This window comes from Penicillium lagena (assembly GCF_028827675.1).
Source record: "Penicillium lagena strain IBT 129212 chromosome Unknown utg000001l_segment0_segment0, whole genome shotgun sequence".
Classification (NCBI taxonomy): domain Eukaryota; kingdom Fungi; phylum Ascomycota; class Eurotiomycetes; order Eurotiales; family Aspergillaceae; genus Penicillium; species Penicillium lagena.
Window position 1 is genome coordinate 1 of NW_026623222.1, and position 18,223 is coordinate 18,223.

The 18,223-nt window shown below is 43.9% G+C and overlaps 5 protein-coding genes across 5 annotated transcripts; all 5 read left to right on the forward strand.

Annotated features, from left to right (window-relative positions):
• Window positions 1-1,940: 1,940 nt before the first annotated feature.
• N7510_000001 (alpha/beta fold hydrolase) lies at window positions 1,941-2,180 on the forward strand (the record flags this gene model as incomplete). The annotated part of the gene is made up of 1 exon (XM_056971931.1): window positions 1,941-2,180. The coding sequence occupies one exon, from the start codon at window positions 1,941-1,943 to the stop codon at window positions 2,178-2,180; it is 240 nt and encodes a 79-aa protein (XP_056837048.1).
• A 3,186-nt stretch (window positions 2,181-5,366) lies between these two features.
• Window positions 5,367-5,888, forward strand: N7510_000002 (family A G protein-coupled receptor-like protein; the record flags this gene model as incomplete). Its single annotated transcript, XM_056971932.1, has 1 exon — window positions 5,367-5,888. The coding sequence occupies one exon, from the start codon at window positions 5,367-5,369 to the stop codon at window positions 5,886-5,888; it is 522 nt and encodes a 173-aa protein (XP_056837049.1).
• Window positions 5,889-7,888: 2,000 nt separating this feature from the next.
• On the forward strand, window positions 7,889-8,383 carry N7510_000003 (uncharacterized protein; the record flags this gene model as incomplete). Its single annotated transcript, XM_056971933.1, has 1 exon — window positions 7,889-8,383. The coding sequence occupies one exon, from the start codon at window positions 7,889-7,891 to the stop codon at window positions 8,381-8,383; it is 495 nt and encodes a 164-aa protein (XP_056837050.1).
• A 722-nt stretch (window positions 8,384-9,105) lies between these two features.
• N7510_000004 (uncharacterized protein) lies at window positions 9,106-9,729 on the forward strand (the record flags this gene model as incomplete). Its single annotated transcript, XM_056971934.1, has 1 exon — window positions 9,106-9,729. The coding sequence occupies one exon, from the start codon at window positions 9,106-9,108 to the stop codon at window positions 9,727-9,729; it is 624 nt and encodes a 207-aa protein (XP_056837051.1).
• Window positions 9,730-11,575: 1,846 nt separating this feature from the next.
• Window positions 11,576-13,403, forward strand: N7510_000005 (uncharacterized protein; the record flags this gene model as incomplete). The annotated part of the gene is made up of 2 exons (XM_056971935.1): window positions 11,576-11,606; window positions 12,088-13,403. The coding sequence occupies 2 exons, from the start codon at window positions 11,576-11,578 to the stop codon at window positions 13,401-13,403; spliced, it is 1,347 nt and encodes a 448-aa protein (XP_056837052.1).
• Between the last annotated feature and the right edge of the window lie 4,820 nt (window positions 13,404-18,223).

An 18,223-nucleotide genomic window follows, 5' to 3' on the forward strand; every position in this document is an offset into this window, starting at 1 on the left:
GAGCAAGATCAGCACCCAGAATGGTTGGCACACGCCTCACCCACGTAAAATTTATGATATCCGTAATAGTGTACTTTGTACCAACAAGGAAGGGGCTTCCAGCCAATTGAGATTCGAGCACCGTTAGAAGTCTCTTTGATTCGTTTGTAAACCTTTCCACACTGTAATCTTGACCGGCAATGCATGCAGAGTCCGACTTCACTAATGGCATGCCCCGAAATGATTTGCCTGGCCTGCGCGAACAGGTTAGCTTGTGCTAGCCGTGACTATTGCCCTTCAAGTACCAATCTGTGAGAATATCTTTTCTTGTTTTTGTGCCAGAACATACCGAGGATTGGTCCAATACCACCGACTTGAAACATAATCCATCCAAGCTGCTCATAGTACTCCGGTGTTCCGGTACGATAGTTGATTTTACCTTCAAGGTCGTACTTGTCGGTGAGGTAGAGCAGGATTGTTCCACTTTGCAAAAACTCGCTCATCCTTGTCTTCTAGGGCAGGGATGCGCCCATTCGGATTAATTTTCAGAAACCATCTTTGACATTTTAAGAAGCGTAAGACCCTGGGCTTATTGAATTTGATGTGCGATAAGCTTACTCTTTCTTTTGCTCATTAGTACGTATATCAACAGGGCGGTTCCCGTATACACCAGGCCAAGCTCTTCGAGGGCAATCGAAGCTTTAACCCCGCTGGGAGTAGCCCAGCTATAAAGAGTGATTTCAGGTGTCATATCGAAAGGAATGATATCGAACAAGTTATAGAAATGAATTTTGCGAGGGCAATGTTTAACACTGGAGTATGAAGATAACAACGTGGGGCGGGAGGGAAGATACATGGTTAATATATAGGTACAACGGGTATTGTAAAATTGGTCAGCTATTTGATCGCCATTGATCATTTGAGGCCACTGCAATCCACATATTAGCTAAAGTGCTATGAAGAGACTTCTGTAACCAAACAGGAAACAATGTAATTAGGGCACGTCTTCGTCATGTATGTATTTCAGATTTCAGATATTCGTTTCCTTAGAGAAGACAGCTTATGCATCCAGGTTCAGCAGCTTAATGACATCCCTGTTCGCAACCGCTAATACCTGGAGAAACATCTGACATTGTCAAATTATTAATATCCTCATTGGTAAGACAACTGGTGATTTGATAAATTACTTAGTAATGCAAAACAATTAAAACCGAAATGACAAATATATAGAAAAATTACAATTTTTAATTTTTACGTTCTGGAGTAGCTGAACACTACGAAACAGCATTCTAATGGCTGTATTTATTGCAGTAAAGCCGGAAGCATAGAGAGCGCGGATCAAGTGCGATAAGCTAGCGGATTAGAATTCGAAGAGTTGGGACATCCAAATTGAATTGATTACTCATCTTTGTGAAAAACTTACGTGATTTAGCAATAAGAGTCAAAGTCAATTACTGTAAATACTCATTCTTGAGACCAGTCTTGGTGGGAAGCGAGAATTCTGGTATACGCTAGTACCCAAATGCAACCAATGATCCCAATCCGGAGGTCACCCGGAATGTCTGAGTTCTAATTAAGCTATCTATGTAGAAGTGTTGTAATGATTTTTGGCATTCTGATTTGAGGACGCCACAAATTATGTAATATGAGTAAGCTAGTTAACTAATTAACTAGTTAAGTTAAGTTAATTGAAAATGTATTTTCAAGCCCCTAAAGCTATTGACGCTGTGCTAGATCGTCCGCTGCCTTCCGCAACCCAAATTACCGTACTTGAACAGTGCCATTAGGGCTATCTAACGCCTGACCGCACTGTAGCTCTAATTATTTATCATGCAGTACGTAACTTCCGCAGTCTAGTGTAATCCAAACATGCTTCGTCAGAATGCTCACTATTAATAGACGGCCTTCTCGGATATATTTTCTGAGTATCCAACAATACTCCTCATCATTCCTTTTTCGCCATGGCCATGCGAGTCACTCATCTCCACCTCCCTTCCTCGAACGTGAAGCTCTTCTATCGCGAACAGGGGCTTGCCACGTCACCCGTTCTCCTCATGCTTCATGGCTTTCCATCTTCTTCCCACCAGTATCGCAAATTAATACCACTCTTATCGCAAAAAAACCGACTGATTGCGCCCGATCTTCCCGGCTTCGGTTTCACAGAGGCGCTGTCCGAGTTCAAGTACAGTTTTGCCCATTAGCTGATACTATTGCGGAATTCTTGGATGCATTGTCCATTTCCAAGTTTGCGTATATATATTTGACTATGGGGCGCCTGTTGCTCTGCGTATCGCATTAAAACGGCCAAATGCCATAACGGCAATCGTCACCCAGAGCGGTAATGCGTACGAAGAAGGCCTGGGGTCATTTTGGGACCCGACTGAAGACTATTGGTCCAGTGGCAACTCTTCCAACATAAGATCAAAACTGAAACAAGCCTAAGCTGACTTCGAGGCCACCAGTGGCAGTATGAAGAGGGAAGTACGGACCTACATAAGATCATGCCAGAGTCATACTGGTGTAGGATTATGTTCTCCCTGCAACGTCCCGGCAATGCAGATATTCAGCTGGGATCTTTTCAAAGATTATGGAAACAATGTGAAACTTTATCCCGAGTTCCAAAATATTTCGTCGGACTCAGGTCCCACTTTTAGGCAGTGTGGGGTCAAATGACCCTATATTTTCTGTTGCCGGCGTGCATCCTTTTATAGGGACTTACCGGGCGCAGAGATTCACTTACTTGATGCCGGACTTTGCTGCGGAAACTGATCCGGAAATTATCGCACATCTAGTCCTGGCCTTCTTTGGAAAAGAAAAAGGTTGGTGCGCAAGTATGATTTGCCTCACACTATGACTCGCAATCGGTCTTTTCATCATGTCTTCTGTGCCGAAAGAAATGCGACATCGTGCCGGCGACTTTCTTGACAAACGCCAAATTTTATTTCAAAACGACCGTTTATTCCCTGCAACTTGTGAAATGCCTGCGCTTCTGAACATCTCATCTACGTTTTCCAGTGCCAAGATTATATCCTTGTATGCTCCTGATCGTATACTCTGATCTTGGTCATAATCAACGCTCATTTAGTTTGCTTGCATCTCTACTACCGCAAGATTCGCCTGCAACTAAATGAAGATCGGCATAATGTCTGATTTCGTCCGGAAAGAACATCTCCCCTCTGAGAACGTAACACCGAATGGGGCAACCTTTGTTTATTTTACTTGATGATGGCGTGGAAACTGGCCGTTCCCCAGCATCTCCATCAATTATGATATGCTCTCTCTTGTGCAGTAAATTAGGGGCTTGGTACTGTAAATGGTCAATCCACAAAGATTCCCATAAAGCTAGAGTGAATAGAACGTAGTCACATATGCTATAGCTTGCATGGATGCCATTTGTGACAGACCTGTGTTGATCCGAGCTATAAGCAACATTCCTCTGTTTGTGATATACTATTCCAGGAATTGGACCAAGAATAGCGGCCACCGTGGTTATGTTGTTGTTTTCAGCTAATTCTCTCTAAGTGCGTCGTGGCAGATAACAAGGCCCCCCTCTTTCAAATATAAAAATCATAATTAGCTAGAGCCGTTTTCCTCCGAAGAATTAATAAAACCTCAGTTGGAGTACAATCGAAGTTGAAGTATCCTAAGTGATTAAAATTTCCAAAGCAGAAGGGTCGTTGGGGAAGGGGGGAACTACGGAAACAAGGCCCCCCTTCCCCATCGGGACAACGTTCTCAACAGAGACACCGGCGCAGTTGGGGGAAGACTGAACTCAATGGAGGATGAGTCAACCGAGCCTTCGTTGTTCGATACGGTCACGAACCGAGAGCTTGCCAGCGTTCTGGAACTGGTTAAAGCTGATGCACGAGTTGCCAAGGGTCGATTACAGAAGAGAGTAGATATCTTTGAAGGTCATATGACGGCCCCATTTTCCAAATTGAGATCGTAATCTGTCGCATTTACCCTGTTTTTGGGTTGATTAGCCCTTTGTAAATTACGTGAACTATTACATGAATATTACATCGTAAATCTCGCCCCACAGAAAAATAGGTTAAATCAAACCTTTATTGCTAATGAATGAAAATACAAGCAGAGGGTCTCTCGGATCTGTCTTCGAGGAGCAGGGTGATATAAATTGGGCTAGCTTCATCGGCTGGGCAAGAATCCCAGGAACAACAGAAAGATACACCGACTTTGCATGCTAGGCAAGCATAATCATATGGCTAGGCTAGTATTCGCAGAAACTCGCGCTATACGATCAACTGCACGCTGCCTCTTTTACTTTCAATTCAAGGAAAATGCCTAACTGATTCCGAGATAATATATACCAGAATAATATATACCAGAGGTATAATGTCAAAACGGGAATCTAAAAACTTTCAACCTCGAAAGCCAACATAAGTTTCCACAAACGCACAACGCTGATACGAAGCGAATGATCAAAGCGAAACCAGCCAGAATGTCAGCTAGTTGGAGGCCAACAAAGTCAGAAACCTTTGTAAAAATGCGCTTAATTAAAAATCTGTTTACTCAACGGTGACGACGTATAATTATTTCATGATGGATACATGATAAGTGATATTTTCTTTCAACTGGCCGAGAACATGTCAGCAGCACGGTTATCTGATATTTGAAAAATATTATTCACTTTAAACTATATATATGACGCTGAGGATCCAATATTCATGGTGAGCGGAAAATACTATTATCATCACAAATGTAAAGCGGCGACAATTACGATCATGGATTGCGGCCCGCCTCCAAATTCTCTGCATAATGGATAAATAGCAGTCGCTGTAATGGCTATCCTCTCTGCTATCGCAACTTCTTGTCTGATCTCTTTTATTACATACAAATTGATCTTTTGCAATCCAGAGGACGCACAGTATATCGGCTACAATCCGTATGTTGTTCTCATTTACAATCTAATATTGGCAGATCGGTAACAGTCACTCGCATTCATGATTTGTTACAAATGGATTGCAGAAAGTAGGATCGAAGCGGCCGCAGCCGCTTGCATTTCCTGCAGGGGCTCTGGTTACAAATCGGGGATCCTTCAAGCGGATTTTTTGTGCTGTCAATTGCTATTCACACCTTCCTGTTGGTTGCAATGAGACGTCGGCTGAAACATCGAGTGTTCGTTTCTGGTGTTGTCGGCCTGTGGCTCTTTATCATCATCTTGACGGTCATTCCAATTGGAATTCATGGAAGATCCGTTTTTCTCTCATCTGGTGCCTAAGTTAGCAATCCTGAACTTTTGATGTGTTAAGATTGTACTAAAATGAACGAAAGTGTTGATTAGCGAGGACTACGAGTCGATCCGTTTATGGACTCATTATTTCTGGATTTTCTTGTCGGAATTTGGCACCGTCTGCCTTTACACAGCCATGGGCCTGCAGCTTCATCGCCGTTATACGCAGTCGGCCCTGGTGGGAAACAGACATTCCGAAAGTCTCAATCAGCTGCGTCGCGTTGTTGGATACATGGCAATCTATCCGATAGCGTACATCATTCTCTCGCTGCCTCTTGCCATTGGTCGCATGGCTACCACCAAGAACCGCAGCCCCAGCGCGCTTTATTTTTGCGTTGCTGGTACGATGATGGCAAGTTCGGGTCTAGTTGATGTGTTAGTGTACTCCCTTACCCCACGCAGACTACTCGTTGAACTAGGTTTTAACAACGATCGTATCGTCCACTCAGTCCACGATGGCAAGGAAAGAAAAGGCGTCAACCCAGAAAATTTCACCATGAATTCTGCAAATACGAGAACGGAAATATGCGCAAACTGTACAAATGTCACAGCGCATTTCGACTCGACGGGGACCACTATACAGTCTCCTGACACAAGCCCCGTACCAATGGGACAAGTGCATCTACATAGAACATTCGATGTCAACCGTGAACCCTGACGGCCAATAGCAATCACAAGAAATAGTTAGTCAAAAATTACTTTCCATACACGACTACGATAAATGCAAAATCCTTTGATAAGTTAGTGCTGTAATAACACGAGGCAATGTTATTATACGCGCCCACGAAATCTACTTCGTGTTGCACTCAAGAGTCGTCTGAACTGACACTGAAGGATCTCAAGCAGCTTTCGCACAAATGTATGACATGACAAACAATCGAGTGGACCGACGCGTTCTTTTTGGTTCATTCTCGCCTCCTTTTTGTTATTCTACCCGAATCCCTCCCCAAACTTCTCAACGCATACGAGTTTCCTTTTTTCATCTCCCCTCACCGGCCGCATAAATCGTGCAAAGCTCGCGCCAACCATAAACTGTCTTCTCATGAAGAGGCATCCTGTTACAACACATTTTCATGAGTTCACACTGAGCAGACATTTGACAAGCAACTGTGCAGAGAGACCACTAGTTTTCTGTTCACAGAAGTCAGCGAGACGTCGATCAAATCCTTGGGCGACAAATGAGTTCTTAACTTTATTAGGCATCACGAACAAAGAAAAACAGTGTAGCTTTCCAAGCTTTTTTTGATTCACTTGAGTTCATTTTCATACCATTATCTCTTCATATTTCCAAGTTGTGTTGCAACGATGTTCGTAAACACAACAGTGGGCATAGGTTTCTTCGCAACCCGTATCATCTTCATCCACACTTGTTGACAGACTGTGTCATATTGAGGATATTCCAGTCAACGGCTGGACAACGAAACTTTTTCCGACTCTCTGTAAAACAGAGCAAGACAATCCCGAATATACAAGACATGATACCGGAGCTACTGCTGTTCAGTTATAACCAGTCTGAGGACAAATTAGAACTCCACTTAATAAATTAATACAAGTCGTTCGGCATGGAGAAGAGATATAATTTTTCATTTCCGCTTTAAAATAAAAGGCCATTTTGTAGAAATAAAGTGTTACGCATCTTTCGAGCTATTGAATATGTTGGTGGTACTTGTCCTTATTATTTCTGTTGGTTGGCGAACCATAGAAGCTTTTATATTGTAGGATTAAGAATTCTGAGAAACTGCTGTTATTTCAAGGTATGTGCAAGAACAGAATCCACATAATTAGAATCGCTGTGGATGGTATCCTAGTAGTCGTTGGCGACCATTTCTGCAGTAAGATGGTAACCATGCCAGCTTGCTCTATGTTAACTAGTCGGGAAATGTGAATCTTCGTTGCCAGAGCACAATGATGAATCTACTATTATTTGTTCAAGTAATAACTTTGCAAGTTATTGGCTAGGAAATAATATTTGTATACATTTTCTTCTTCGAAAACGCTGGTGTTGGTCCATGTCCCCGCACTGGAAACGCTCATATATTCCATTGTCGGATGACCATCTGTGGAATGAAAAAATTTCATTTCTTTGGGCGGATCTTATGCCTGAAGCCGGACTCAGCTCATATTGAGTGATTCATAAAGGCAGAACTGAGGGGACGGTCGGGAACTGGATCTATTATGGAAAAAGGCGCCTTTATGAGCAAATTATAGCAACATATTAATGATCAGTTGACTTCGCCGCACGTTTCTGCTTGTTTGTAAGGAACGTGGGCGTTCGTAGTTAATGTGAGAACAAAGGTGAGCTCTGTGATCAAAAGTCTTGGCACTTTCTACGGTCATCCAGATCAACCCCCTTGCGCATTCTCGGTAGCTTGCAATCTGTATACTGTGGTACATAAGGTCGCGCAGTCTAAGGTGCCTGATTTGAATTCCTCAAAGTATTCGATACGTGTTTCCCTCCATTCCGACGCATAAGATACTCCTAGCTCGTACGATATTCGGTCTATTGGTTGGTTAAGATCGATTCATAAAGTGTTTATGTAATGTCCTATTCGGCCCCCGCAGCAAAGAAAAAGGGTCGCCACCCGCCACCCAGAAATATGACTGCAAATTCATACAGCCTAGGAAAAGCTCCAGCCAGAAGACCAACAGACACGCGCCATGTCTAGCGCGGACTATCCCATTTTACGTTTTATTAACGAAGACCCGACGGCTGTCTCCAACAGGACCGACAAGTTCTGCTCCATTCGATCTCACGTAACGCAGTGGTCTTGGCGGAACGCTAGGTATCTACCAGCAAAACAAGATGCGGCAGTGCGAACAGCTGCCAATGAAGACGACGACGAAACAAACATACAGAAGAACTCAAGGGGTTCATATGAAGGAAGATTGGTGACCAAACATCGTCGCGGCCACATGATCCGGGGACGAGGGCGAACAAATACAACGCGTCATCAGCATCGCTATATCGCAGAAAAAGCTTCTGATGAATCCGACAGAGTTCAAGATCTGGCCAGATCCCACGTTTCAGTCACTGAGCTCCCACTTTCAACCTCGGACAATCTAAGCCGGGAATGCTTTTTGGCGTTGATGGAAATGGACTTCTCGACCCATTTCAAGTCCATGTTGATGTTCCGCTTCGATCCTCCTTTCTGAACAAATGCAATACATACTGTGAGGAGAAATATTTCCCCCAAATCATTTGCGTGCTAATATGCCTCTTCCAGGTCTTTCAATAATCTGGCCAGGCTTGATGCCCGCAGCTTTTAAGTCAACGTTTAATAAACCTATGCATCGCTGGTTTTCTTTAACTCAGCAAAATGCCATACTACTCACGGCCATGTCTTTTGCCTCCCTGGCACACAAACGAGTCCGTTGGCTTGAAAATAGAGACAGTAGTTTCGAAACTGCAGATCAACAAATGATGGAAATCTGTGAGATGGAGACCGTGAGAATGATCAACGAAATAATTTCAGATCCTACCCGCGCAATCTCGGATGCAATGATCCTAAGTGTTCTGGCCTTAGCAACAAACCGAGCCGAAGAGTCCACCTTCGACGAAGAGGTTTTTTCTTCTTTCGATGCCCCTCTGAAGAAACTTCAGTGGTTGAATATCTATGGAGCATTGCTTGTTAATCCGGTACACCAAGCTGGACTTGCTCAGCTTGTTGTCTTACGGGGAGGCCTCGAACAGGTAGAACTTCCCGGTCTAGGAGCCGTTGTTTCCTAGTATGTCATCCTATTATGCTTCAAGTAACGCGTCAAGGATGCTAATTGTAATATGAAGTGCTGACATTATTGAGGCAAGCAGAGCCTGCTCGCCTGCCTTTTTCCCGGTAATACTGTTCTGCAAAAGAGCATCCGTGACATTGTGGACCATGTTCGACATTGATGAACACGAAATCCGCGTGCTTTCAGGATGCCATGAGCTCGGATTAACCTCCGAACTTATCGAAGCCTTCCATGCGATGCGCGCTTATTCAGCTGTTGTTGAAAAATATATGTCGGGCTCATTGGCCAATCCTAATTTGGACAGAATCGCAGATCAACGAAATTTTACCCAACACAGAATTTTAAGTCTGCCACAAGGTTCGCAGTTAGCAGCAGTCCATCACAAGCAGCTATCTCTGTATGAACCTTGCCGCATCGCCGCTATGATATATGGGGTTGGGGTTATCTTTCCTCTACCTGAACAGACCGCGCCCTTCAAAAGTCTGGCAACAATGCTGAAACGAGAGCTTCAGCAAACTGATTGGTCCTATTTCAGCCAAAGCTCCCTAAGTCGCCGGTTTCTTCTATGGATACTGGTCATGGGTGGCATGGCTTCGTTAGGTATGCCGGAGAGGAACTGGTATGTGTCGCAACTGCACACTTGTCTGTCACAGTTCCGGACGACAACTTTTAGCAGCCTCAGAAGAAGCCTCAAGTCAGTGCTGTGGCTAGATTGTGCATGTGATACGGGTGCTCGTGAACTTTGGAAAGCCTCTAAGGACCTTGAATGACCAAAATTTTCGTTAAGCCCTTGAAGCTAGCGTTCTTATGTTTGTTGTTGTCGCGTACCTATTAATTTGCCAATATAAATGAAAGCTTTGGTTTTCACTGCGTCGAGATTCAGGGGAAGTCCGAGAGCCACGGCGGAGACCTGATCCTGGAGATCACTCGACACACCCTACGATACCTATACTTTCTGGTGTCTTGGGTACCGAATGGATAGACTCAACAGACTGATATGTGATACCCAAGAAAATGTACAATTTTGAGATCTACTCTTGGTGGATGTCTGTACACCAGTGACGCTACGCTTCTCTGGCTTATTGCTGACTCTGCACAAGAGATTTCACTGCTTGATACGACAACAGCAGGCCTAACCAGCATACTAAATGCCATATACTACAGGCTCGATATTTCGGAATCAAGATTAATCAATATAGAGATATAATGCGTCTAAAATTGATAGTTTACTGTCAAGTTTATAACAGTTCATGGACAAAAGTATCTGATAATATTTCTCTTGGATTAATAGAATTGGTAAATATATGCCATTGTAGAAATATATACCTCAAGGAACAAGTCCACTGACTAAGATCCGAGGTTTTCGTGTGATTCAATTCGGTAAAAATAATTTTTGCTGTCAAGAGCCGATCTAATATATACCAACAACGTGGTATTATGTTTTTAGACCATGATTCCTCTTTCCTTGAAGATACTAGGGCACCCTTGAATTTTCATGCAGTAGAACATGAATAATTACATATTGTTGAATCTGTGCAGCATATAAATTTCAAAGCGTGCTCACCAGCTACAAAAGGGGAGCTCCCGAGCAAATAACGCTCCCATATCAAAGCATTGTCTCGATTGGATTCCGACATATAAACTTGTGATTAGGTATCCAAGCTTTCAGTTATAGACACAAGTTTCCTCACATCAACTGTACCTCACAAGAAAGCCAATCACCCCAAACACATAGCAAACGTGATAGATTGCAGCTCTATATTTCAACGACCAATGGCTATCGTAGGCTATTTCTACTGAAGTAAACTTTCTCATCACATATCTAGTGTGTTGATATGTTCTAGGAGCATTCGACGTATAGCGATTAAACCGCATATATTTTTATATCAGACCATGGCAGGGCAGCGTATTTTGTATGACGAAAAGAAATGATCTAGCTTGACGTCAACATATAACGGTTGTTATGCTAGGGAACTACAACCCACCAAAATATGCACCAATAACTTATAGTTGTTGAGATATACAATTTATGACACTTGTCAAACTCTGGGCGTACGACAGTCCCTCATGGAAGTGTAAATCACGAAGAATTAAATCTCTAATTCAGATAAATCTGAGGATGCCCGACAATTTAGAAGGCGAACTAGCTAATAAACAATGAATAACAGTACTAGTACAAAATAGGAAATATTAGTAAGGGGTAAAATTCCTGTATGTATCCTGGTGGAATTCCAATTCTTGACAACACTTACTACATGTTCAGAGATCATCATTTCGCTTGTGTGACTGAACAGCTTGTAAAATACATTAACGGGTAGAGCTCTGCTCCCTTACCTGATGTGTAAGAAATTTACTGTTCTTAGTAAATGTCTCATCTACCGTCTGGCCGTCCGCGGCGCAGGGCGAAGCATTGAATTACAAGCTCGCCTATGGGAGAGTTTCTGCAGCCCAGTTATGCAGTTCCACACCCCACAATTAACCCCGAGCTAAGTGCGAAGCCAATCAGATTGATTTATATGCCGACCACCACCAGAAACAAATGATGCGGGAAGTCTCGCAATTATTCCCGAGTGACTGCGCAGTTTGGTACATTATCCAACTGTCTGGTTCGCCCGCATGTCCGTATTCGTTAAGTGGAGGCACCCACGTATTGATTTCCAGAAATTGCACGTCATTGACAACTTGTTGGCATAATTACATGTCAAAAGGCGCATTGAGCCCAAAAACCCTGACCAGATTCTGTAACAGATAGCAGCAAGTATGGCTGGATTAACGTGCCTACGGTATCACTCAACAAGTTTACCTAGAAATTGATACAGATTACAGTACCCCCGCGGGTAGTGGGTTTTATAGGTTGCAAACACTGTCGTGCAATATGCATGGCGGCGAAATAACTACTGTAATGACTGAGTAAATAGAAATCGGACACAAGAGTTTATTTTATGATGACCCCCTGCTGCCGTCCTACCTGATGCTGTTTCTCCTATCCTGCGCAAAATATTCCCGATCCTCCAATCATACGCTCCTCGTTTCAATCCGGCCTCCTATATGACTGCACCGCTGGCTTCGGCTGAGCCTGTGCTGGGTGCATACATCTTTCGCGCGCCACGGTGATCGTAACGCCAAAGTGTCGGGCGACTCCACTTTGACCGATCTAGGCTACAGCGAGGTCTTTGAAGCGGGCTCCTTCTACCATGCTCGCTACATCGACAACTCCTCGGTCAAATATATCCAGAGCATCAGCTCCAAGGTTGCGGATCTCACTCAGATCCAAGCCTCAGCGCCCGTAGACGCGGTGCTGCAGAACTCGGCCACAGGCTTCTTGCAAGGCGTGTACCCACCCGTTGGTACAAAATATGGCTCCATGAAGCTCGCCAACGGAACGACTGTCCAGTCGCCGCTGCAGGGCTACCAGTTGATATCTCTATCCGTCGTTGCCACCGGTGAGAACAGTGAGGACGCGAACTGGCTGCAGGGTACGACAAGCTGCCCCAAGGCCACTGTCAGCAGCAATAACTATTTCCTGTCGAGTCAGTACAATGAGTTGCTCTCCTCCACCACCGATTTCTATCATTCGCTGGCGCCCATACTGACTGCGGCTTTCAATGAGTCCTCCATGACTTATCTGAATGCCTACGAAATCTTCGACTACCTGAATGTTGCCCGAATCCACAACTCGTCGACCGACTTCTCTCATAGTGGCCTGTTGACCAACTCCGTGTACCACCAACTAATGACCCTTGCCAATACCCACGGGTACGGCCTGGCCTACAACGCCTCCGAACCTGTACGGCTTATTGCTGGTGCTATCTTGGCCGGCGAGATCCTCCAGGGTCTCAACAACACCATCACCGGAACGGGAGAGCTGCTGGATTTGCAAATTGGCTCTTACGGCACTATTTTCTCGTTCTTTGGACTAATGCGATTGCCTAAGGCCTCAATGGATTTCAACGGTATTCCAGACTGTGCTTCCTCGTTCGTGTTCGAACTGGTGACCAACGCGACTGGTGGCGGGATCCCCGTCACCGATGAGATTAGAGTGCGCTTCACTCTCCATAATGGCACCCTCACCGGATCTGACGAACCAGTGGGCTACCCATTGTTTGGCACGTCGAACGAGCTGATCTCTTGGTCCGATTTTGTTTCGGAAACGCAGAAGATTGCTGTCACCAGTGACACGAACTTGTGCGAGATGTGCGAACTCATGACGGGTTCCTGTGCAACCTTAGACTCGAACGCTTCTATAACGGCCGATGATTCGTCCTCCGGCTCTGATGGTGTCTCGCGTCCCGTTGCTGGTGTGATTGGGGCCATGGTCACGTTGGCAGTCATTTTGGGTCTTGAAGCGCTCTTTTTCCTGACCGGTGGCTTCACCATCACGCAGCGGCGCAAGGTGGATCGGGTGGCAGGCACTGGGGGTGCCATGACCGGGGACAAGAAATAGTTATCAGCCTGGTTGTCCACCGCTAGCCCTACTTCAATATAGTTAATGATAATCTCAATGTCGTATTCTGTCAAGGCCTTGTAGGTAGTCTCAGGGTCGAAAAATATATTTTACTACACTCCTTGCCTTGCCTTTTCCAGTTTTCACCTCGACGTCTTCTGCGTAAAATTGATGTCCTTCAACGGAGGATATTCAGGGAAGTTTAGTCTGTGATAAGGGCTTAAAATGTCAGACCCTGCCGATCGAAGAGCTATCTAAGTTCGGTTCCGAAGGTGCAATCCCACCCTGACTGCAGGAATTTGCCAATCGTGCGTGAAAATAAGACACAGAAAGGTGACCCGTGAGACTATCATATGTCGAATGTGCGAAAGAAATCCGTTGTGAACCCTTGTCTTAGCATACGCGTACACTGGTGCCGATGTTGCCTGAAGAACTGATCCCATAAAGTCAAACATATCGTCTTACGCCTGAGTGACCAGTGTCGTTCTTTCAACTTTCCTTGTCACACTGCTCCATTCCTTCTACCGCCGGGAGATACTAAATTCCGTTCGGCCTTCCTGATCGGGGCTAATTGCTGACCCTGTGTTCCTAATTAGCATAATTGTCTTACTGGTTGGGTATCAGTAGAATTGTTGCTCTTGCGAGGCCGTTTATTTAAATTTCATGGTGGAAATACAAGCAATGTAAGATCTCTTTGACGTTGACATGTAATGGGCCAATAAGCTAAACTGACAATACCCGTTTGGCGCAGAATCTACTAAGAAGCTAGCTTATCGCATAACACTATTCTCAACCTCGAGGCCGGAGACACAGACGACAAGAGATTATGGAAACAACGTTTGATGTATCAGACGTGAGGTGTGCAGTTCCCTCTAAACCAAGTAGAGCAGTAGTCATTGATCAGTGAATTTAGTGTTTTCTGTTTTCAACTGTTGTTAGGCGCATAAGGAACGGTGGTATACCGCTCTTTAATTACTAAATCCACAACTTCTAGCGTGCTTAGTAAACGAGCGCCGCACGCAAGCGAGCACCGCACCCCAAAACACCATAGTACAAATATTATTTTTACAATTTGATAATTCAACAACGACGAAGTTGTTCACTTTGATTATTGATTTGATATTATTCATACGTATAATTAATAGTATGGACTGCGATCGCGTGCTCGATATATATCTAAACGCTAAATCTCAAATTTCTTAAAATCTCACAAATAGGCTAGTCATTTTCAAAATCTTATTAGAACACAATTAAATCGTATATTACGACATTATTGTTGATATATGAATCGGTAGAATATCGCGTTTACTATGGTGTTTTGGGGTGCGGCACTCGTTTATCGAATACGTTTGAGAGCTTCAATCTTCATAATAATAGTTCATTGGCCATTTCGATCAACGTGAGGGAGGATAACAAAAGCCGGATTGGTATTGGTTAACTAAACCATTAGTAGTTAATGCACCTTCTATAAAGGGTTAGTGCGCAAGCCCGACCAAGCTCGACCAATCAGTGATGTGATAAGAAAAGACCCACCTGCAGGTGGCGCGAATTACCCGTTATATTGACGTGGAACTGGCCAATCACCACCTTTGCTGGTAGGCCGCCATGGATGAAAGATAGTTTGTTACTGTACACTGCCATATCCGTACTTCACTTAGGTCGTAGGAATACTTATAACGAACAGGCGCTGTTGTGTTGAGTCAGTTCTGAATACGCATTATTCATCCATTGAAGTGTCAGGCCGATAACTCATTGTATGAGTCAGACTTTCATCAGCGTCGTCTGGGACTTTCAATGTCTCTAACTCATCATCATACGGGAAACGAACTGCGAGATGCTCGGAATCCACAATGTCCCCTAGATGAAACCCAGTTCATCCAAGAACACCCCGAGTTCAGAGCAGTAGCAGCAGTCCGTAAGTAGCGTACTTGAGCAGCCTTGAATCGATGTCAATAACACGCAAAAAGAACCAACGTATCTTTTCGTCGAGCATGACAAACTACCTTTACGCCACGGTTACGATAGTAAGAAGAGAGCTCATGTCCAGCGGTTTTCTGGGAGCCGAAATGCGAGAAAAGTGCAAGAACATTCACCGAACAAAGTTCTGCCAAGGCAATCATTCTTAAGCCAGTGTCAGTCTGCAGAAAGGGATAGCCAGTGTGGTATGGCAGCCCGTAATTCTTCAAGCACAATTCTAATGCTGATTATACTAATGAGATAAATCAAATCTCCCGAGTGAATGTCTGGACATTGACTCCAGCTACATCACCAAAAGTTGGCCTGTTCAAGAAGTGGACGCTCTGGACCGTTACTGTGAAAACTTTCTTCAATCAGTGATAGCCTCATTCTCATCTCGACCGAATACTCGTGTTTACGGAAACGGTCCCAACCGTACTTTGGCCCTGCTGTTGTCCTCATGTGAGTTTCGATTTACAAAAGTCTCTGAGATTATGCAAGTTTCGCTTTTATGTTCTTGCCTCTTTCTTTACACTTATTTTATCATATCACACGTCGAGTCTCGCTAACAAATCAAGTTTTCGAAGAAGAATTTCCGCAAGTGTTTGCTACTTCAAACTACCAATCTCGTCATATCAATTGGATTACATCGCATGTTACCAAAGACCCGGGGGCTATGTTTGCTCTGCTGAGCTATTCTGGGGCCCTGAAGAGAAGCCAAGTTTTACGGAAAGATCACAATATCAACGTAAGTAATGATAGTTCTGCGTTTCAAAAAAGAATGGAAAACTAATGAAGCTGAAGACTGGCTTCATTGAACACTGGCAGATTGTGTGCAAAATAAAAGCGGTCGAAGTCCTAGGAAACAGAATGAATAATGTCGACGATGCAACAGATATTGTCACCATCTACAGTATCGCATGCTTACTGGCAGCTGATGTAAGTGTCGTGCGATCTCGGTTAGCAGCTTATTACATGCTACAAACTGAACCACCTTCGATTTTAGTTGCTCAATGGAGAGAAAAGTGCTCTTGAAGTCAATTTGCGGGGACTTCGAAGTTTAATGACCCTGAGAAATGGATTTGAGGGCTTTCCTGATGCTGTCATCGATTTCATTGTGAGGTATATCTTAGCTACTACAAATGTGGTATCTGTGAACTTGCTAACAACTACAGAACTTGTCAAATGAGCGAAGCGTTCATTAATAATACCCCGCAACCAGTTCCTCCGGACAGCAAAGCCCCAATGTCTCAATAGAGGCCTGAAATATTTTTCGCTACAGCTGTAAAGATATTGGGCCTGGATTCAACCATCCCCGTCTATTATGAACATGCTTGGTGGTACCAAATTGTTATAGAATAGGATTTAATCTATACAGGTTTTTGATCTCAGACCGATCTAACGAATGAAATGTCTGGTTCCGGAGATCTCTACCTCATGGGGGTGATTCGAATGGGCCCCGATATCGCTTTTTTGCTGGAAAAGCAAGGTATCATAAGCAGAATTATGTCCAAGCCTGTCCATAACACACAAAGTAGCCTGGAAGGGCATCAATTCGCGAACTGGTGCGCTAACAAACACTTATGCATTGTCTGCGAACTTTATAATGTCTCTTGGGGGGTACGAATGAAGCTCTGAAATCAAGTGGTCGTATTCATCACGTAGAACGGGGTTACAGGGCAGGTCTTTTGACCATCCCTTGGATGGAAGAGGACGACTGCTTCTAAATCTTGGTATTTGAATATTGAACCCGCCTCACATAAGTATCGCCATCTTGTCTATATAAATTCCAGCAGATGATCGCACAGAGCTGCCAGCTTGACAGGTATGGTGCTGCATGGATACCTAGCTTTACTAGGCTGTGTTGCGACGTTGCCAAACAGCCCAAGGTTGAGGAGATCCCTAGGATAACGCGCTAGCTGTATTCGACACCCCGTGCCATTTGGTATTAGATAATACGTCGCTGCTGATCATGTCGCAAATAATCTCATGCTATTAAATGGTTAGATTGGGCGCCATTCTGGTGGTACCGCATGAAAAATAAATTAGCAAGACAGCGTAAAGTTCAAAACGTGGCCAGAGGAGTATTAACAGAGTAGTTATTCAGAGAGCAAATATGATTGTCCTGTTGCGCTGGCAAAATGTTTTGGCTACTAGGAAGTTGTATGTAATATAAATTCAAGGGTTTCCAAAGTCGACTGTAAAAGAAAGACACAATTTATACGCAGGAGCACTCTAACTATCTTCTAACTATTGTTTGTGATACTGTGGATTATATTGTCTCTTGTTTATCGGTCAATCGTGATTATTAGGATGGCACGTTGACAATGAAGGCTCAGGGGTCAAGCCAACATATACATATGTTGTATAAACATTAAAATGCTTTTTTCTATCCTGCCAATTGCGAGTATAACACGCTTGAGTTAACGGCGTGCTACTCATCTCACCTGAAAGATGGCGTGTACGAACGCAGAGTAATCCAAAAGTAGACAAGTCAAGTAGAAGTGATAAATATTACCATTAATCTAACACCGCACACAGCAAAACAAATGTGATTAAACCGACCTACAAATGACGTAATAGGATTTCTATCTCTGATTCTCAGCTCTAGTATTTGACTCAGATTAAGAACAAGTCCATGTTTAGTTATCCTATTGACTTGCCAGAACAGTTAAATAAAGGAGAGGTCAGACAGCTCCAATATGAATATTTCAACATGACCTCAGGTCAGCCAAAGTCCCAAGGCCGTCATGAAAATCAACAAAATCTGTGCAAGGACCGAATATTGCAATTCCGTCCGTCGCTCTAAAAGAATCTTTCATATACGCCATCGATCCCACTGGCATATCATGCGTTCCTCATTG